Consider the following 20,546-nt stretch of genomic DNA (forward strand, 5'->3'; position numbering starts at 1 on the left):
TGTGTCCACAAAATCCGCTGGGTATCATATTTATGTTGTATTTCCCTGCAAAACACAAAAACAAACAAATAAAAGACAATTTGTTGATATAATTTGAATACGTTTGGTCTCATTTGCAGATTTTCCCCTTACCCATTGAAAACACTTATTTTTACTGTAGAGATTCTGTTAACTTGCTGCATATTTGTTTATTATGGAAAAACATCGATTTTGTATCTATCTCCATTATATTATATTGTCAAAAGTCCCTGTTCCAAATGAAGAAATCAGAAATCTGTGCATTATCAGACTTGTGTATCTGTGTCTGTGTCACAAACACGTTTCCCTCAGCCGGTGGTTGAATGCTCAGGTCTCTCGTTGCTATAACCACCACTCCTCCTACCCGATGACTCATCGCTGACGCTCGGCTGAGAACTGGCTGCCAGTCTGCCGGTTGAATCACATTCTCCCCTTTCCCTTCACACTCGCACACACACAACTCACACTTCCCCTCTCTCTCTCTCTCTCTCCTCGCTCTGTTCTAGTTTGTGTCTGGAAGAAGAACACAGCTGCCAGTTGTACTTTGCTCTGTTCAGTTCTCAGATCACCTGAGGCTAAGTTTTCTCCAGCAGAGGCGCAGACAGTTTGTCTGGTGACAGTTTTCACTTTTGTGTCTCGGGGATTGTTGGGTCACTTGGTTCACATCTTCGTTGTCCCCAGACGTTAAAGCTCGGGGGAGTTTGAGTGTCCCCTGACTTTTCCTTTAGCAGCACAGGGAGGTTAAATGAGTCAAGTATCACAACAGAGTCAAGGGTTACATGGGTAGAAGGGTTTGTGTACTAGTTTGGGGTATGAGCTGCTTGTGTGTTGCTTATTTGTTGTGTATATTTGAGTTATAGTGTTGCTGTGGCCTGGTCAGAAGTTTTTATTTCTGTGCACACACACAGACCGGTGCAGAGCGGAATGTGATAAGATACAAATCTGCTCTTTCCATTCAGCCTTTGACTCTGTTTCAGTAAAGTGATTTTCAACTCACATCAGAATAGTTTAATTTCTATTTGACTACATTGGGAAAAGGATGTTTCCAGCAGTAGAAGTCCGGGAGTGTCCCTGAGTCAACAAACATCTGAGTCTGTATCTCTGCTTGGACTCCAGACACTGTTGTTTCTTTAATGAAATACAAAAGACACTGTAAACTGACACTTCCTGGTATTTGGGGTGATTTGTGTCACATGACGTATTGATGAAACACACACAGAGCAGGGTGCAGAGTTCCCCGGAGGTGTTTCCACAGAGCAGCCCTAACGTGTTTGATTTCCACGGACGAGCTATGATCAAAGCTCCTTTAATCACGATTAATTCCGATCCCTGAACGCTGGCTGGGAGAAGGACACTCTAGACACTCAGCTGTTGAAAAGGCCGGCGCTGTTGAGAATCACTAACCGACCGTGTCGTACTCGTGATTATAACTGGCTCAGACCACATTTTTAAGCCTCTGGTTATGAATGGCAGTCACTCAACAGTGTTGTCGCCTGTGGTGTCAGAGACGGTTTCAAACTATGAGAGGCTTTGTGCAACACGTCTCCAGACACAGGTGCTGCTCTTTACCTACATGTATGGATATATATGTGCAGGTTTAACCTATGAACCTGTTGTATTGTTCAGCAGAACCGGTTTGTGACTCACTTATAACTTGTGTCTGACGTTCAGCTTGGGTTCAGAGTATCTCACACTTTGACCTATTCTCCGCTTTTCCTTTGTGAATCTGCAGCAGAGTAAAAACACACTTCTATTCACTTCAAGTTGCCTCACTCTCTCTCCCTCCTTATCTCCTCCCTCCCATATCTCCCCCAGCCGATCTCCAGGCCTCCCTCCCTCCCTCCCGCTCAGGCCCTCTACCCTCCTCTGACTGAAAGAGGCAGCTGCCAAGTCAAAGTGTCTGCCACCTGAACTGACAGGAAAGCCGAGCGAGTAGTTGTGTGAGTGTGTGAGTGTGTGAGTGAGTGAGTGTGTGAGTGTGCACGTGTGTGTGCACGTTCACCGAGTTATGCCAGCTGCCTCTGAACTGGGCTTGGTGCCACAGGGATGTTGGGAGAGGCAGAACCTGACCTCCTCACCTCTGAGCAGCTTCCTCACAACACACAAGTCATCACTCTACTCCACCTATTCTCAGAAGATCTGTAGATTTAAGATACTGTTTTCATTTGATGAGATTATTTTTGGTTAAGTATTAAACCGGCCGACGCCGATGACAGACTCCGCCCTAATCACTGGAAACACATGTGAGTGTTGGGAATGTAAATGGCTGGTCGATAAGAAATCTTGAAAACAGCTTGAGTTCATCTTCTCAGGGTCTGACATCTGTTTGAATGTAAATCTCGATGGGATTTAAATAATCTCATCAGGCTGAGGCGTCGTCAGAGTATTGACGGAGCAGGGGGTGGGGTGGGGGGGTCCATGGGTGGGCTCACAGTGCTTTGTGCTGTTTAGGCCTCAAATGGAAGTTAATGAAGTCTTTTATTGAACCTTTAAGGCATATTGGAGGTCTCAAACTTAAATATATTTAGTTTATTTTCATATGAGAAACTGAGCCAAACATTTGAAAAGCAGGAGGCCCACAGTGTTCTATTATCAGAATAATGAGCCTAATAATGAAAATATAGTTACCTGTGTCCTCACAATCTGCTCTGCATCAGATATATGATATGTATGTCCCTACAAAACACAAACATAATCAATTATAATCAGCTTAAAGATCATTTCTGTGAAAATTTTTCCCACAACCAATCTAAAACTGACCTTCAGTCTCTATTTTATGATGTGATCTAATTAAAAAAATGTGTTCCGAACTGAAAATCATGTCCTATTACCATATACACAATTAGTAAAAATGAATTGTGTATCTCATACAAAACTTGTTGTCCTTGTCCTTTTATGTGTGTTCCTATAAGCAGAGTCTATATTCTAATCGCATTAAAAATATACCTATTTTCAAAGGGGGAATGTTATATTGTCTATTGTATATTGATATTTGCTTATGATGGAAAATATATTTGTATTATAACCGATTTTAACCATATTTTATGAAGTGAATGTGCTTTTATGAGACTAACACATGAAATATCCTCGTCCTTGAAGGGTTTTTATCTCAAACTTCTCCTCAGTGTTCCTTCTCCATCCTCGTCTCAGTTCTCTCAGATGTCCCTCACTTGTCTGGACTCTGGCGCTGCTCAACTTCCGGTGACGTGCTGACGTTTTTTTCAGCAGGAATGTGCGTGATTTGCGGGGTCTTCCGCGGGGAGGGCACCGGGAAGCGAGGCCGCCTCCCCGCCGGTATATAACCCTCCGATCCGCCTCACACTTCCTCTTTCTGTTACCTGGCCAGGGGCAGCAGCTTTGGTGAAATCCCACAGAAACACCGGTGAGTTCCGCTGCGTTTCTAAACTAATCGAAGCTTCTGGAGCGAGGGGGGAAGAGGGGGATGTTTAACGAGATGTACCCGAGGTTTATGCACCGATTCCCCGCGGAGGCCTGGGAGGGAACCCGGCCCTTTTGTGCGGTTATGTAACTCCTCACTGGATTAGATCCGTCGAGTGGAATCCGCCATTAAGCGATAACGTGGCTCCCACATGTTTAGCTTAGCTTCGGATTGAACACGTGTTGGTTTTAATGGCGGAGTGTTTTAATGGCGGCGGTGCTGGGGTGATGATGGAGGAGGAGGAGAGGAACAAAGAGGCGGCTGCAGCTAGCGGATCCCCGGGATGCTGGAGTGGAATCTGGTTCCTCCTCCTTGTCTCCGGGCCGGGTGCCAACCCGGGGTGAGGGAACAGCAGCCGGGGGTCCGGGGACGATGTGTGCCCCCCTGATATAGATATTTAATCTGTTGTAACTTTAGACGACGACGTGGCCCGCGGAGGAACACGTGTCCCCGCTGGCCCGAGGCCGGGTGAGGCCTAGCAGGAGCGGCCTAACCACAACCACTAACCCCCCATCCCCTCCCAGTTACCAATATGTGTTTAAAACCAATTTAACCCAAATGTGTTCCATCAAATGTGGATTTATATTTTTAAAATGGAGTGAATTCGGATTAAAACCGTTGTCCCGGATCAGTGAACCCACCCGGGCTAGCTGTTCAACCCGGGTTAGCACGTGTTGTGTGGACTGGAGCTAACTGGCTCTATTTTCTCTCTTGTGGCAGCAACTACAACAATGGGAAAGGAAAAGATCCACATCAACATCGTGGTCATCGGCCATGTCGACTCCGGCAAGTCCACGTCCACCGGCCACTTGATCTACAAGTGCGGAGGAATCGACAAGAGGACCATCGAGAAGTTCGAGAAGGAAGCCGCCGAGGTGAGGACGAGTGACTGTAATAATCTGTGGGACCGTTAGGAAACGGGCCCCAAGATGGCGGCGTCAGCGTGTCTCCTCCAGCGGGAGCGCGCACGCTGGGTGGGGCCTAACGTGCTGCTGACTGTGCACTTCTCTCGGGCCTGTGACAAGCAGCACTGAGCCCTACGTGTCATAGAGGGGTTTATATCTATAACGGGATATGTTTGTGTTGAAAACTAGTGAATCTGTTTCTTAAAACTCCCATAATGCAATTTTAATATAATATTTATATAATATACCCCATGAAGGCTGTGATTGACTTCAATGTCCTCTATAATTTCTATTAAATGTAAAAGTAAGGTGAAATCTGTAATTTAAATGAGTAGATTCCTCACTAAGGATCACAAACTGATATTATTATTCTGTATTAACAATATTCAAGAGTTAATTGTCTTGAAATGAAATGCTTGGGTCACACGCTCTTATGGCAATGCTCAAAATATATAAAGTAGACAAAAAAAATAAAACAGGATAAAATAGAATACAAAAAATGTAAATAGAAATTATATATATATACCTGAATAAAAAAGTGTAACTAGTGTAAAATGCTATGGTGCATGTGATGTGTATTACTTCCCCTTTCTGTTGAACTCATTCGAGAACCTTTGCTTCTCCACAGATGGGCAAGGGCTCCTTCAAGTACGCCTGGGTTCTGGACAAGCTGAAGGCCGAGCGTGAGCGTGGTATCACCATCGATATCGCTCTCTGGAAGTTTGAGACCACCAGGTACTGCGTGACCATCATTGATGCTCCTGGACACAGGGACTTCATCAAGAACATGATCACCGGAACCTCTCAGGTAAAGAAATGTTAATGATCACTGACCTGACTCGTCCCCCCATGATGCTGGTATCAAATATTCAGTATACAGAGATATAGAACTTAATGAATCTTGTCCCTCTTCAGGCTGACTGCGCCGTGCTGATCGTTGCTGCCGGTGTGGGTGAGTTCGAGGCTGGTATCTCCAAGAACGGCCAGACCCGCGAGCACGCCCTGCTGGCCTTCACCCTGGGTGTGAAGCAGCTCATCGTTGGTGTCAACAAGATGGACTCCACCGAGCCCCCTTACAGCCAGGCCCGTTTTGAGGAGATCACCAAGGAAGTGAGCCAATACATCAAGAAGATCGGCTACAACCCCGCCGCTGTTGCCTTTGTCCCCATCTCTGGATGGCACGGAGACAACATGATCGAGACCAGTGAGAAGGTAACCCCTTTTTTTGTGAAGTTGAGGAAATTTCCGACTTGTTTTGATGAGATGAACATGAACTAACTTCTCTCAATCATCTGTAGATGGGCTGGTACAAAGGATGGAAGGTTGAGCGCAAGGAGGGTAACGGCAGTGGAACCACACTGCTGGAAGCCCTGGACTCCATCCTGCCTCCTTCCCGCCCCACAGACAAGGCTCTCCGTCTGCCCCTGCAGGACGTCTACAAAATCGGAGGTGAGAAGAACGAACGGTCTCCGTCAGAGATTGAATTTGATGCAAAGTGTCAAAATACAACTTGTAGTACACAACTTTTTTTTTGTAAGAAACTGAAGTGTATTAACAACAAATGTTGTCCTGCTCTCTCTCAGGTATTGGAACTGTACCCGTCGGTCGTGTGGAGACTGGTCTCCTGAAGCCCGGTATGCTCGTCACCTTCGCTCCCCCCAACCTGACCACTGAGGTCAAGTCGGTGGAGATGCACCACGAGTCGATGCCCGAGGCTGTCCCCGGTGACAACGTTGGCTTCAACATCAAGAACGTGTCCGTCAAGGAAATCCGTCGTGGATACGTTGCTGGAGACAGCAAGAACGACCCACCCAAGGCTGCTGCCAGCTTCAACGCCCAGGTTGGTATTTTTAGCCATGAACAGATGACTCGTGGTTTTTCCTCACTTTGCATATGGCAGTCAAATAATTTCAAAATGTTCCCATAGGTCATCATCCTGAACCACCCTGGCCAGATCAACGAGGGTTACGCCCCCGTTCTGGACTGCCACACAGCTCACATTGCTTGCAAGTTCAAGGAGCTCATCGAGAAGATTGACCGTCGTTCCGGCAAGAAGCTTGAGGATGCACCCAAGTTCGTCAAGTCTGGAGATGCTGCCATCGTCAAGCTCGTTCCCCAGAAGCCCATGGTTGTGGAGTCCTTCTCCAACTATGCTCCCCTCGGTGAGTTTGAAATCCACTGCACAATAATAGAAATGCTTGCTCATGCTTTTTAATTTCACAAGAGGATGAAAACGTGCTAATTGTCGAACCCTCTATCTCCAGGTCGTTTCGCTGTGCGTGACATGAGGCAGACAGTGGCTGTCGGTGTCATCAAGTCTGTTGACACCAAGGATATTTCCGGAAAGACGACCAAGGCTGCAGATAAAGCCATCAAGAAGAAATGAATAGTCGTGAAGGACACCCAGCAACAAGATGTGTGCCAGCACCAGCGGGCCACTCCTCTATCTTCCCCCCACCCTGAACCATCTATTCTGAGGCAATGCTCTCTACTAAAGGACTGGCTTATGCTGATTAAAACCCATCGCAAAAGTTTCCGCAGGAAAAAAGAACACTGTGGTATTGTCACTTACCTGAATCACATGACAGTGCCTCTTCTCAGTTAAGTTTAAGTTGGAAAAATGGTTTAGAATTGTATCTTGATCTTAATGCCACACATTTGATTGGAAAGAAAGCTGCTGGTAACTAATAAAAAATAAATGTCTTTGAAAAAATTGAAATTGGCTCGTCTTGAATCCTTTAGCATCGCAGTCGAGTGTAGCGCTGGGTTTGGTCGTCGGTGCAGAGCCTGTCTCCTGTGCTGCAGCTGTTTTTTTTTTTTTTTTTTTGACCAAGCAGTCTGTCCGTGATGCACTTGTCATCCAATCGCCTCGGTAGGACTTATGCAGCACCAGCCAATAGCACCCCTTATTTTTTAGTCTGACAGCAACGAGGGCACGCACAGCCCTCCCTCTCTCCTGGTGCCGTATAAAAACTCCGGGGCAGATCACATTCGGTCCTTTTTTCCCTGCGCTCCAAATCCTGGGACGTCTTGTTTGTCAGGCACAGGTTGGTGACATTTTACTGAATGCCGATTTAAAAGCTAAAGGTGCATGTTAGAGATCGAGAAGCTGAGGATTTCAGGGTGTGGGATTTCTAGCTGTATTTTGACCTTGATGGGGAGAACCACTATAACGGGACTGCAGACCAGTGCTGCTTTGTTATTTTCAACCTGTCAGTATTATTGCACCGGAGAGGTTGAAACATGCAAGCTCACCTCGTGTAATTTAATCCAAACTTGTCTATGTTGTGCGGTGATATTCAGCTTTGTCTGTAATAATCCAGGATTTTCAGATGCAGCTATTTGGGAGCGTTAATCCTGCAGTAAATATCATGCCAGTTATTTCTTTCTGCCAGTCATGGTAGTTCTCCTCACCCTCGTGAACGCGCACCCATCCACCCAAGCTGCTGTCTCTGGTGGTCGGGTGCGCGCGCCTCGGTGGGTTGGTAACATGGCGGCTCTGCGCAGCAACATGGAGGCCGGGTCACCAAAAAAAGATCCCCTACCGGAAGCTGATTTCCTTCCACGGGAGCGCGCACGCAGCCTGACGTAGTTGTATCTGCACCGTTGAGACATTACGGACTTCAGAGTAAAATACAAACGGAATATAGAGGGTATTTTGGCAGGTTAAAACGGACTATTTAAACCTTATAGATAGATTACTTTATTCATCCCCGAAGGAAAATTAAGTTGTCATAGCAGCCGGTATATTTGAATACAATATAATACAATAGAATAAAATAAAAAATATTGAGGTAGAAAGAATAAAAAACGGAAGCACAAGATAAAATGAAATAAAATAGATAAGGTGCAGTGGCAAGATGATGGTAATAGTACTGATGATATGATGGCAATGTTATTGTTAGACAGCATATGTGGAGGAATCAAGGAATTATGAAGCAGGAAAATAATAAGTGTTTACAACCATGAGCAAATAAACAAAACAAGGAGTTTTAATATCTAAACCTCGGCCCAGAGTCGGTACATTATTGCTGTTATGAGGATAATGGCTAAAAAGTTTATGTTCTTATTATGGAACCCATCCATAAATATTATTTTGAAACATCCCTAAACATGGATAATGGACTATTCTCAACAAAAGGTCCTGTCTGACTATACAAACACCTCAGTTGTGGTCATTCTGTTACCATACATATAAAGTTGTGTATTTATCAGCTCGAATCAGATCAAATCAGCTGAAATATAAACTGAGGAGAAGCAACTTTAACAGACTGCAGGCGCGCTCCCGCTAACGGCAATCAGTTTACGGCAAACGGTCACATTTCGTTGCGACACCTGTCTCATGCACGTGGTGCGTGACTCGGGCCGGGTCGCGTTTCGGTGTCGTGCACGCGCACCGGCTATGACATATAGGAAAAATAGATTTTTACTGGTTTTATCGTTAAGTTTGTGGATTAACTTTACGAAGGTTGAAATGCTGCTTGACGTCATGTGGGCCGAATGGGAACTCCACACTAACACAGGGTGTGTTCACGTATTCTCCCATACGGACGTTGTTTGTGTTAAACGCACTTACGTTGTTATTGGTTGAAGTTGTTACAACGTAACTTTGGTGGATAATTAGCACAAAGTATCTTATAATTAAATAAGGAGTTCATTTTGACGCAGCTGTCATCTGTGGTGCATCTGTAACATTTTTGCTACGATATTCGGTCTATCATTGATAGTGAGATGATTTTAGAAGCTTTGAATTCTTATTGGAAACAATAAGTTATTAATAACCCTTTTTATCAGGAAGTGGCGTGTAGTTGCGGTTTATACGACAGGGCGTGAACGCCGCACTGGGCCAGCTGGTTTAATGTATAAAATACGATAATTAAGGATCTGTCGAGTATATTAACGTCGCCATAATCTCACGTTATAATAAAAAATGTGCATGTGAATTTGTCAACATGAAGAAGCCTCAGCCATCATGGCGTTTTCTACCGTAATGCACCAAGTTGTTCCCTCACGTCAGCAGGACGTGATTAATAATGAATGGTGTGCACGTATTAAATCATGACGCATTGGATTTCATCGCATCTTCTCCCCGTGTCTCTTGGGGCAGTAAACAACAACAATGGGGAAAGAAAAGATCCACATCAACATCGTGGTCATCGGCCATGTCGACTCCGGCAAGTCCACGACCACCGGCCACCTGATCTACAAGTGCGGAGGAATCGACAAGAGGACCATCGAGAAGTTCGAGAAGGAAGCTGCCGAGGTTTGTGTCAATCACAGCAGAGTCTGAGTTTATAATCACATGACGAGAATCCGTAAGTATTTATTAAAGCTGAAGAGTCACTGGTCACTGAGATCCATGTAAAAGCGACACCTACTGTTGAATCGTGTGCACGGTCCCTACAGCTGGAACATACAGCACATATCCCTGTTATATCCCATATGAATATATTGCATGTCCCTGTTATTTATCATCTATAGGATATCCCTTTTATATATTTTATACATCTAACCCATCCATGTTGTGGCTTATATAAATCGATATATCTCTTATGTCCTATAGAAGTCTAGCACTTCCCGCTTTTATATATATATCTATAACCTGTTATGTCCACAACAGATTGGCAAGGGCTCCTTCAAGTACTTCTTAACCTGGGATCTGCACAGTATGAATAAAAGATAAACTTGGTTAAACAAACGGAATTCACTGATTCACCTAAACTTCACAACGCCTGTTTGCCTTGTGCTTTGCCTTTGATCTTCACCACAACAGATGGGCAAGGGCTCCTTCAAGTACGCCTGGGTCCTGGACAAGCTGAAGGCCGAGCGTGAGCGTGGTATCACCATCGACATCGCTCTGTGGAAGTTTGAGACTGCAAGGTACTACGTGACCATCATCGATGCTCCTGGACACAGGGACTTCATCAAGAACATGATCACTGGAACCTCTCAGGTAAAGACACGTGGATGATCCCTGAACTGACTCGTCCTCTCCTGATGCTGGTAGAAGGCTTACTAAGTGTCTCCTCTTCAGGCTGACTGCGCCGTGCTGATCGTTGCTGCCGGTGTGGGTGAGTTCGAGGCTGGTATCTCCAAGAACGGCCAGACCCGCGAGCACGCCCTGCTGGCCTACACCCTGGGTGTGAAGCAGCTCATCGTTGGCGTCAACAAGATGGACTCCACCGAGCCCCCTTACAGCCAGAAGCGTTTTGAGGAGATCACCAAGGAAGTGAGCACCTACATCAAGAAGATCGGCTACAACCCCGCCACCGTTGGCTTTGTCCCCATCTCTGGATGGCACGGAGACAACATGCTGGAGGCCAGTGAGAAGGTGAGGGACTTATGACAACGTGTTGTACAGCACAAATCTTAAAAAGTTACAACTGTGTTTTTCGTCAGAAATTTGTCCATCGTACATTTGCATCAGTGACTGACGTGCATCTGATTTACATTTGGCTTAGATAAGATCAATATTTCTTGAGTTTTTAACGATTGCTTCATCACATATTTTCTCTTTCTTTCCGTTCTGTATCTGTTTCACGTTGTAGATGAGCTGGTTCAAGGGTTGGAAGGTTGAGCGTAAAGAGGGCAGTGCGTCTGGTGTGACCCTGCTGGAGGCTCTGGACTCCATCCTGCCCCCGAGCCGCCCCACCAACAAGGCCCTGCGTCTGCCTCTGCAGGACGTCTACAAAATTGGCGGTAAGCCGAGTCACGTAATGTCCTGTGAATGTCACCTCATAATAACTCGTATATCCAAATCAGCCTGGCCAACAAATATGAAGAGAAAAACAAACCTTATCTCACAGATTTGTTGTGAAGCTTTGTCCAGACTAACACCCTCTTCTGCTAATGTCACCATGGCCTGTTCCTCCCAACATTTGTTTTGAGCGTATCATGAAAACATGGCCTCCTGCCTCCTGGCTCCTGCCTCCTGCTCTCTCTCAGGTATTGGAACTGTACCCGTCGGCCGTGTTGAGACTGGGATCCTGAAGCCCGGCATGGTCGTGACCTTCGCTCCCCCCAACCTGACCACTGAGGTCAAGTCTGTGGAGATGCACCACGAGTCTCTGCCTGAAGCTCTCCCCGGTGACAACGTCGGCTTCAACATCAAGAACGTGTCCGTCAAGGAGATCCGTCGTGGAAACGTGGCCGGTGACAGCAAGAACGACCCCCCCATGGCTGCTGATAACTTCTCTGCTCAGGTGAGTGTCAGGAGGAAGAAAAGGATCAAGTAAATTGGTTTGGTTCAGACATTAGAGTTGACTCATCACGAGGAGACTGTGACAGATGTGTGGAAAGTGAAAACAGAATCCCAGATCATCGTTTGGTAAATACAGTTGAACCCGCCGGAGACTCTGAGGCGTGCTGCCACACGTTCTGCCGCCGCAGAGGAAACAAATCCACCACGAGTGAACATGAGCTGAAACCCGCCTGAAGTGAGAGCTTTGGAGAAGAGGCAAGAAATGCGTACCAGGCACAAATGTTGGAATGTAGGAATCCGCTCGCTGCAGTAACATAGTGTTCAGTCGCCATTTTGGAAGCAAGCTGAATACAGACTTTCATCTGAACTGCAGCCAAACACCCAGACAGCTTTTCGGGGGGGTGAAAAAGTGTCAGTGTCACTTCCATTCACTCAAAGTCTTGTGTTACCAGGTGATATGTTTGTGCAATCAGAGATGTAACTTAAAAGCTACTTGGCTCACTTCATCCACTTTTGAGTTCCATGTGAAAGACAATGAAAAACTACTTATTTTCACACCACCCATGTTCCTCAAACCTCCCCCGTGTCTCCCGGTGTTTCTCCCTCTGCAGGTCATCATCCTGAACCACCCCGGGCAGATCTCCCAGGGTTACGCCCCCGTGCTGGATTGCCACACTGCTCACATCGCCTGCAAGTTCAGCGAGCTCAAGGAGAAGATCGACCGTCGTTCCGGCAAGAAGCTGGAGGACAACCCCAAGGCTCTCAAGTCTGGAGATGCCGCCATCATCGTCATGGTGCCTGGAAAACCCATGTGTGTCGAGAGCTTCTCCCAGTATCCCCCACTGGGTGAGTCAAACACTGTTTGTATTCACCCCTCTATTTGTTGGTTTAAGAACAGAAAGCAACAACTAAAAGCATTTCCACAAAACTTGAAAGGTGGATTGGACATGGGCCAAAAAAGCAATAATTCTCAGGATTTATTCGAAATCCAGAATTTTTTCTTGAATTTAAAAGCCAAGACATCACAAAATTCTCGTATAAATGGGACAACTGGCGAATATTTGTTTAAAATATGATTCAAATGCCAAATTTACTTGGACAAACTTCTGTGTTTCATAAGCATTTCCTTCATCAGTCAGTGACTGTAACAATCCGTTGTTCTCCAAATCAATTAAGGAAAATTACAAATTTCACAGGACCAATCAATTCTGACTCCTATTTATTTATATCTATATCAATCCGAGAGGTTCGACCAATCAGGATCCATGTTACAGAATCGCATGAACTCATGTCAGGGCCATTTTTCTTAGGATTTGTTCTAAAGAAAACCTCCTAAAATGTAAATATAGCAAACCTTTTAGTTTTAATTATTCTAAGTGAAATTTATTGGTTTCCGCTGTCAAAGAGAAGCTGTTTATAGCTTTAAACTGTAAAGCCCTTTGTTGGTTTAGCTCTGTGATAAACAGTGGTTTACTGACCTGTTGGAAGATACCACTTGATTTTATGGAGCTGAAATTGTTTCAAGTTTCTCATTGACTCCTTGGGGTTGTTTCTCGCCCTTCTCTCCCTCACAGGTCGCTTTGCTGTGCGAGACATGAGGCAGACCGTGGCCGTCGGTGTCATCAAGTCTGTGGAGAAGAAACTTGCCGGCGGTGGAAAGGTCACCAAGTCTGCACAGAAGGCCGAGAAGAAGAAATGAATTCTCCTACAGGACGTCCAGCGCGATGTCACGTCTCAGCAGCAGCGGGCTGCCCCATCCCTTCTCTTTCCTTGCCACCCAGGACCGTCTTCTCTTAGGCAGAGCTCTCTGCTCAAGGACTGGCTTATGCTGATTCAAACCCATCGTAAAAGTTTCCGCAGGAAAGGAAGGCATGTGCCTTTTAGGAGAAACTGTGACAGTGATTAAGTTGAAAATAAAACAATAAAAATCTTAAACATTGCCAAATTAAGACATTTCTTTTGTCTTTCTTTAAATTTGTGTTAAGTGTTCGGTGATTGTTACTGCTTCAGACAGACGCAGCATATTCCAACTGCAGCTGGTCAGCAAATTCTTGTACTTGTCAAGAACTGAGTCATTTTTAATGATAACTGAAATATATTAATTGTATTTATTGTTTTAAACCACACCGGGAAAGAGACTGAGAAATGTGAGATTAATGTTAGAGTCAATACACTCCCTCCACAGGTATTAGATTGTATTCTAATATAATAAGAAACGTTAACCTAAAGAAACAATTTCCTTCAGAAAAGACAAACAGGTACAACAGGTGAGGCAGAAGAGAAGATACCATTTTTAACGTGTGTCCTTTATACTGTATATGATTATATGTTTTTGACAAGGCAAACGCTGGGTGTGTCGTTCTACTAGTCAGGACACGAAGCAGCTTCAACTCAACTCTGAAATCCATCTCTACTACTTTGTTCATTTCCCTCTGTCGTTTGATTATTTAGGCAAATGATTTGAAAATTGATTCATTGATTAATTGATTCAACCCCCTGACTTTATGAGACACGTGTAACGTGACGCACAAAGTCAGGACTTCAGTGTTTAAGTCAGCTGAAAGATCCAGAGTCATGACACACAGACACACAGACACACACACAAACACACACACACACACACTCTCCCCTGCAGACAGAGGTTCTTCTGGCAGATCATGACTCAACGCTGGGTTTTAACGTCATTGTGCAGGGGAAGCAACGCCCCATTTATCCACTGACATAAATAGGAATTCAGCAGGTTTTATAAAGTGAGTGATTAGAAAACATCAGAAGAGCAGATTAACTTGTTCACTTGCAGATTATTGCACCTCAGTGCAGTGGCGCTGCAAAGGGGGGCCAGGTGGGGCCACCTTGATGAAGTAAAGGCTATAATCAGAGTTTGTCCTTTTAAGCAGCACATAAGTCTATACTGAATGAATGCCAAATCACTCTCCTTTGCCCTCAGCTCTGCAAGGTACAGCGGAAAATTTGCTTTTATTCATTGATTTCATTTGCCATTACGGTCTATTTCACGATTTGCTGCACTGTTGAGTTGAGTTGTTCATGTGATCACTCTGAATATGTTGAGATAAAAGCAAAACACAGAATTCCTTTAATTTCAAAGGTTCAGTGGTCACTTTGATGTTTCCTATGATGTCCCTATGATGGCTTCGATGTCTTTGATCTCCCTCTGATGTATTTGATGTGAAAGTCGATGTCTTTGATCTCCCTCTGATGTATTTGATGTGAAAGTCGATGGCTTTGATCTTCCTCTGATGTATTTAATGAAAAAAGGTGAAAGACTTACACAATCTTAACAAACTGAACGGATCTCTTAGTCTGTATTTAGTGATAGTCATAACACCATCTATTGCAAGTCAATTGTCTTTCAAAAGCAGTAAACCAAAATGGGAAAGGCAAAGATCCACCTCAACATCGTGGTCATCGGCCATGTCGACTCTGGAAAGTCAACCTCCACCGGGCACCTGATCTACAAGTGCGGAGGAATCGACAAGAGAACGATGGAGAAGTACGAGAAGGAAGCTGCCGAGGTTAGTTTTTATCAATATCATTGGACTTAATGACACGTCTTTGGAAGCATATATAAATGTTTATAAACATATTTGTCACTGGGACTCCTGCAGTGGATATTCCACTATGAGACCTAAAATATACACTATGATTCGACAATATTATTAATTTAGACTTTACTTCTTAACCGGGGATCTGCACATTATGAATAAAAGATAAACTTGGTTAAACAAACGTCATTCACTGATTCACCTGTTTGCCTTGTGCTTTGCCTTTGATCTTTTCAACAACAGATGGGCAAGGGCTCCTTCAAGTACGCCTGGGTGCTGGACAAGCTGAAGGCCGAGCGTGAGCGCGGTATCACCATCGACATCGCTCTGTGGAAATTTGAGACCACCAGGTACTGCGTGACCATCATCGATGCTCCTGGACACAGGGACTTCATCAAGAACATGATCACTGGAACCTCTCAGGTAAAGACACGAATTGTATTCTAATGTGTAGACTTGTTTTTTTTAGGTTTGTGCATCAAACCTCAAGAAGATATGAACTAATCAGGGTCAAGTCCAGAGGTTTACTTGTTATGTATTCGCTTTCATATGAAATTACATATAAGAATCCAGTCTTTCTTGATTTTCACCTTATTCTCTCAAAGTTAAGTTGGAGAAAATATCAGAGATGTTCATCTGGCAGAATCATGTACCTGCTTCAAATCATCTGAGATATGTTTATATTATTCTATTAATTTCCTTCTGACTTCATCTTTAAATGAGTTGATATAATGTTGGAGTCATTGAATGTCCGGCCTCAGTTTCCATTTGACGTTTGTTTTCAGTCTCCAGCCCGAAAGGAAACTCAAAGCAAAGTTTAAAATCTGTTATTGCATAACTGGAAAATTCAGTATACATAGACATAGAAGTTAATGAATCTTGTCCCTCTTCAGGCTGACTGCGCCTTGCTGATCGTTGCTGGCGGTGTGGGTGAGTTCGAGGCTGGTATCTCCAAGAACGGCCAGACCCGCGAGCACGCCCTGCTTGCCTTCACCCTGGGTGTAAAGCAGCTCATCGTTGGTGTCAACAAGATGGACTCCACCGAGCCCCCTTACAGCCAGGCCCGTTTTGAGGAGATCACCAAAGAAGTGAGCCAATACATCAAGAAGATCGGCTACAACCCCGCCGCTGTTGCCTTTGTCCCCATCTCTGGATGGCACGGAGACAACATGATCGAGACTAGCGTCAAGGTGAGGACATTTTCAACTTTTTTTTATGTGATAATTATGAACATGAACTGATTTTCTCACAATCATCTGTAGATGGGCTGGTACAACGGATGGAAGGTTGATCGCAAGGAGGGAACTGTCAGTGGAACCACACTGCTGGAAGCCCTGGACTCCATCCTGCCTCCTTCCCGCCCCACAGACAAGGCTCTCCGTCTCCCCCTGCAGGACGTCTACAAAATCGGAGGTGAGCAGAGTCGGGTGTCTCCGTCAGAGCTTAATCCTGACAGCTACAGCCTCCACTTGTTGCACTTCACAGACATTTTATCACAACTCATATTACTTAGCCACACAAGGAATTGATGCAAAAAGTCTCAGCATGCAACTACTATTAGTAGTAAACTCTTCCCCTGATCATCAAGGACTTTAAATTCGTTAGAAACTGAAGTGTATTAAAAACACATGGCCTCCTGCCTCCTGCTCTCTCAGGTATTGGAACTGTACCCGTTGGTCGTGTTGAGACTGGGATCCTGAAGCCTGGTATGCTCGTCACCTTCGCTCCCCCCAACCTGACCACTGAGGTCAAGTCGGTGGAGATGCACCACGAGTCGATGCCCGAGGCTCTCCCCGGTGACAACGTTGGCTTCAACATCAAGAACGTGTCCGTCCAGGAGATCCGTCGTGGAAACGTTGCTGGAGACAGCAAGAACAACCCTCCTATGGGAACTGCAAGCTTCAAAGCCCAGGTGAGTCAAATGGGAAAAGAGAAAATGAATAAACTTACTAAAAAATAAACATACTGATCCCAGAGAAGACAAGAACTGTAACAACGTTCACCTTTGCTGAAGGTGATTATTGACTCTTGCCACCATTTCTAACTGCACATGAACTTTCAAATGTCAGGTCATCATCCTGAACCACCCCGGACAGATCTCAGCGGGCTACACCCCAGTGCTGGATTGCCACACAGCTCACATCGCTTGTAAATTCAAGGAACTTGTGGAGAAGATCGACCGTCGATCTGGTAAGACGATTGAGGATGAACCCAAGTTCGTCAAGTCTGGAGAAGCTGCCATTGTCGTTTTGGAACCTTCAAAACCTATGGTTGTTGAGGCCTTCGCCGATTTTGCCCCATTGGGTGAGTAAAATGATTTTCTTTTTTGATTTCTGCATTTGTTCTGAGAAGGAAATCCTCTGTCGTCTCCTTTCTCTTCCCCTTTCACTCTCAACCTGCACCAATAAACTCAAAAATGCCCCAAAACTCAAATAAGGAATACGAATTAAAGCACTGAATTGGAAATATTTTTATAAGAAGATATAAACATGATTGTACGAGCCTTCTTGTCTTTAACTTAAAACTCTCACCACCATCCCAGGCTCATCATACACACGCTAGACATCTTCAACAATACCTCTAATATTAGGGATTTTTTGGCATGGGGCCTCGTTTATTGTAACAGTTTGTTTAAAAGACATCTTTATACTCTCACTGACTCCTCTGCTCCATCACTTTCTCTCAGGTCGCTTTGCTGTGCGAGACATGAGGCAGACTGTGGCCGTTGGTGTCATCAAGTCTGTCGTCAAGAAGCTCCCCACTTCTGGAAAGATCACCAAGGCTGCACAGAAGGCACAGAAGAAATGAATTCTAATACAGGACGTCCAACACGATGTCCTGTCTCAGCAGCAGCGGGCTGCCCCATCCCTTCTCTTTCCTTGCCACCCAGGACCGTCTTCTCTTAGGCAGAGCTCTCTGCTCAAGGACTGGTTTAGTCTGATTAATACACATCGTAAAAGTTTCCGCAGGAAAGGAAGGCATGTGCCTTTTAGGAGAAACTGTGACAGTGATTAACTTGAAAATAAAACAATAAAAGTCTTAAACACCAAATTTAGAAATTTCTTTTGTCTTTCTTTAAATTACAAGTGTTACGCGACTGTTACTGCTTCAAACAGACACACAGCATATTTCAACTACAGCTGGTCAGCAAATTCAAAACCTGGCCCACAAATTAATGGTTTGTCCTTCCATCCATAAAATACATTTTCTTCTGCTTGTCAGGAGCTGAGTAATTTTTAACAATTACTTTTACGTCACATTTACTTACGTAGATTCTTGATGTTCAGGGGTTTGTACCCTCATTTTTGAATGCACCTATTGTAAGTCGCTTTAGATAAAAGCGTCAGCTAAAGGAACTGTAGTGTGTTGGAAACCAGTACAACAGGTGAGGCAGGTGAGTTGTTACCATCCTTAAGGTGTGTACGATAAATATGACGACGTGTTTTTGGCAAGACCAACGCTGGGTGTGTCGCTCTGCTTGTCAGGTCACGAAGCAGCCTCAATTCTGAAATCTATCTCTACTGCTTTGTTCATTTCATTCTGTCGCCTTTGAAAAGGAACATTAAGCGTTTGAAAATGGATTTAAGCTCAGGTACGAGTCTTTGAGTGTTCAGTCGAATTTGCTCTTAGCAGCAGGCAGTGGTGGAAATTAAATGGGCAGAATGAGACTGTTCACACGTGTCTGGTTTGAGGCGTGAGAAAGATATCGAGGAGGGAGAGGAGCGGAGGAGGCGTATCCCTCTCATGACTTTATGTATATAAGTCAGCAAGCGAAGACAGTTCACAGAGAAGAGGACACACATCTGTTACCGCTGTTCAGCACGTGAGTTAAAAGACTTTAATTTCTCTTGATCTCTCATGAAAATACAGTCTTCTATAATTCTGTCAAACTTATACAATCAGCTAAAACTCAATGCAGTACAGATTTGAAGTGGGACTTTGGTCGATGATCGTTTTTCTTCTAATAGTTAATCCAAAAAAACTTTGAAATATAATTTTTTATTTCCAGCAGGTTTCACCAAGTTAAAATTTCCAAAATATAAGAGATTTTAAACCTTAACAAAGCAGCTGGCAACTGTTTCCTATCTGAGTCGTAGTGGAGCAATGGCGTCCTGAGCAAAGAATGTCCAGGAAGTACACGTGGATCTCAAAATTGGAGCACGTGTGCCCCTTACTATACGGAACTAACCTCGTGGTTGCGGCCTGTTCCAGGGCTTCTATAGACTTCATTATCATAAACATTTATCATTTCTTTTTGTCTAAAGTATTAAAAATTGTAAGATAATTAAAACTACTGAGATAAGCTACTTAGTGGGAAAGACATGGACAATACATAGAATAGAATGATGAGTGCTGCCACCTCTTTCAAGTTTGTCTGGTTTCTCCCCCTGAACCGATCTGACTCACTAACTCATCGAAGGCTGTAAACGTTAGTAGTTTGATAGATTCTTAAAGTTTGACGTTATCCTTGAAACTTTCTTAAAAATCAAGTTTATTCTCAACATTTCCGCTTCATTTATTTAACATGAGGTGGACGGATTACAGTAAAAAGCACTGCGTCTATGCATAGGAGCAATCAAGTCCATCCCCCTCCATGCAGTATTTCAATAAAAGAGATACGCTTGTACTCTCACACTGGATCAGGTTGAAGGGAAGTGGGGAAGAAAATCATTCAATCAAGACATTGCAGGACTGCTGGGAATACACCAAGTTCAGGGAACATTGGTTTGGGTTTTTGAAATGGAGGCCTGAGTTGAGGGGTATTCAGCTGCAACATTCAACTTCTCCACTAGATGACACTAAATTGTACACACGGAACCTTTACATTGTTTTGCTCTCCGCCACTAAACCGAGAGCTCGGCGAACCCTATAAAACACACAAAACTGTCACTCATTGATAGAATGAACAAATATAATGAACAAAAAAGGGAATTAATATCAGGAGTAAAAGACGAAAAGCTAAATATTATATTAGAAAATTTGTAAGTCAAGACATCAAGGGATATTCATCATCCTTTAATGAACTACTTAAGAGGAACAGGACTAAAGAAAACAGTAAATATTAGTTTAGCGTTGTCTTGTTCGCTGCCAATCTACTGCTCAACACCCCAGTCCAGAAGGTGACAGTAATACACCTATGAGCCTGTTTGCCGACCATCAATAAACACCCGAAGAAGAAGATAATGGAAGCACGTGTTGAGAAACCAGATTGGAGATATATGAAGGGCTAAGGTTGTGAGAGATGGAAATTTGGTGCTGGTTTGTAGGAATGAGAGAGCTTGTTTTAGTGCTGAGTGTAAACCGCATTGAAATAGCAAGTAATTAATTAAGAAATTAGGAAAACAGAGGCAAATAGAAAGAACACGTGCAAATTGAGTAAACAACATATACCCTGCAAAAAGTCACAGCACATAAACAAA

General features: G+C 44.2%; 3 protein-coding genes across 3 annotated transcripts; all 3 read left to right on the forward strand.

The window, feature by feature from the left end:
* The first annotated feature begins 3,312 nt into the window (after positions 1-3,312).
* LOC133026519 (elongation factor 1-alpha) lies at positions 3,313-7,081 on the forward strand. Its single transcript, XM_061093413.1, has 8 exons — positions 3,313-3,400; positions 4,178-4,332; positions 4,991-5,170; positions 5,278-5,574; positions 5,661-5,811; positions 5,946-6,202; positions 6,290-6,524; positions 6,627-7,081. The coding sequence occupies exons 2-8, from the start codon at positions 4,189-4,191 to the stop codon at positions 6,746-6,748; spliced, it is 1,386 nt and encodes a 461-aa protein (XP_060949396.1). The 5' UTR covers positions 3,313-3,400; positions 4,178-4,188; the 3' UTR covers positions 6,749-7,081.
* Positions 7,082-7,321: 240 nt separating this feature from the next.
* On the forward strand, positions 7,322-13,512 carry LOC133026518 (elongation factor 1-alpha). The gene is made up of 8 exons (XM_061093412.1): positions 7,322-7,409; positions 9,470-9,625; positions 10,136-10,315; positions 10,397-10,693; positions 10,911-11,061; positions 11,308-11,564; positions 12,175-12,409; positions 13,138-13,512. Exons 2-8 carry the CDS (start codon positions 9,482-9,484, stop codon positions 13,260-13,262), a joined length of 1,389 nt encoding a protein of 462 aa, XP_060949395.1. The 5' UTR covers positions 7,322-7,409; positions 9,470-9,481; the 3' UTR covers positions 13,263-13,512.
* A 1,440-nt stretch (positions 13,513-14,952) lies between these two features.
* Positions 14,953-17,934, forward strand: LOC133026516 (elongation factor 1-alpha-like). The gene is made up of 7 exons (XM_061093411.1): positions 14,953-15,096; positions 15,370-15,549; positions 16,020-16,316; positions 16,389-16,539; positions 16,782-17,038; positions 17,196-17,430; positions 17,813-17,934. The coding sequence occupies exons 1-7, from the start codon at positions 14,953-14,955 to the stop codon at positions 17,932-17,934; spliced, it is 1,386 nt and encodes a 461-aa protein (XP_060949394.1).
* Positions 17,935-20,546: the final 2,612 nt, after the last annotated feature.

The sequence above is a fragment of the Limanda limanda genome, chromosome 19 (genome assembly GCF_963576545.1).
Source record: "Limanda limanda chromosome 19, fLimLim1.1, whole genome shotgun sequence".
In the NCBI taxonomy this organism is placed as follows: Eukaryota; Metazoa; Chordata; class Actinopteri; order Pleuronectiformes; family Pleuronectidae; genus Limanda; species Limanda limanda.

Coding starts and splice junctions, on each gene's coding strand:
- LOC133026519 (XM_061093413.1), top strand. CDS start 4,189: ATGGGAAAGGAAAAGATCCACATCAACATCGTGGTCATCGGCCATGTC. Junction 6,203..6,289: donor CTGCCAGCTTCAACGCCCAG/GTTGGTATTTTT, acceptor ATGTTCCCATAG/GTCATCATCCTGAACCACCC. Junction 6,525..6,626: donor CTCCAACTATGCTCCCCTCG/GTGAGTTTGAAA, acceptor CTCTATCTCCAG/GTCGTTTCGCTGTGCGTGAC.
- LOC133026518 (XM_061093412.1), top strand. CDS start 9,482: ATGGGGAAAGAAAAGATCCACATCAACATCGTGGTCATCGGCCATGTC. Junction 10,316..10,396: donor TGATCACTGGAACCTCTCAG/GTAAAGACACGT, acceptor TCTCCTCTTCAG/GCTGACTGCGCCGTGCTGAT. Junction 10,694..10,910: donor TGCTGGAGGCCAGTGAGAAG/GTGAGGGACTTA, acceptor TTCACGTTGTAG/ATGAGCTGGTTCAAGGGTTG.
- LOC133026516 (XM_061093411.1), top strand. CDS start 14,953: ATGGGAAAGGCAAAGATCCACCTCAACATCGTGGTCATCGGCCATGTC. Junction 15,097..15,369: donor ACGAGAAGGAAGCTGCCGAG/GTTAGTTTTTAT, acceptor TTTCAACAACAG/ATGGGCAAGGGCTCCTTCAA. Junction 17,039..17,195: donor CTGCAAGCTTCAAAGCCCAG/GTGAGTCAAATG, acceptor TTCAAATGTCAG/GTCATCATCCTGAACCACCC.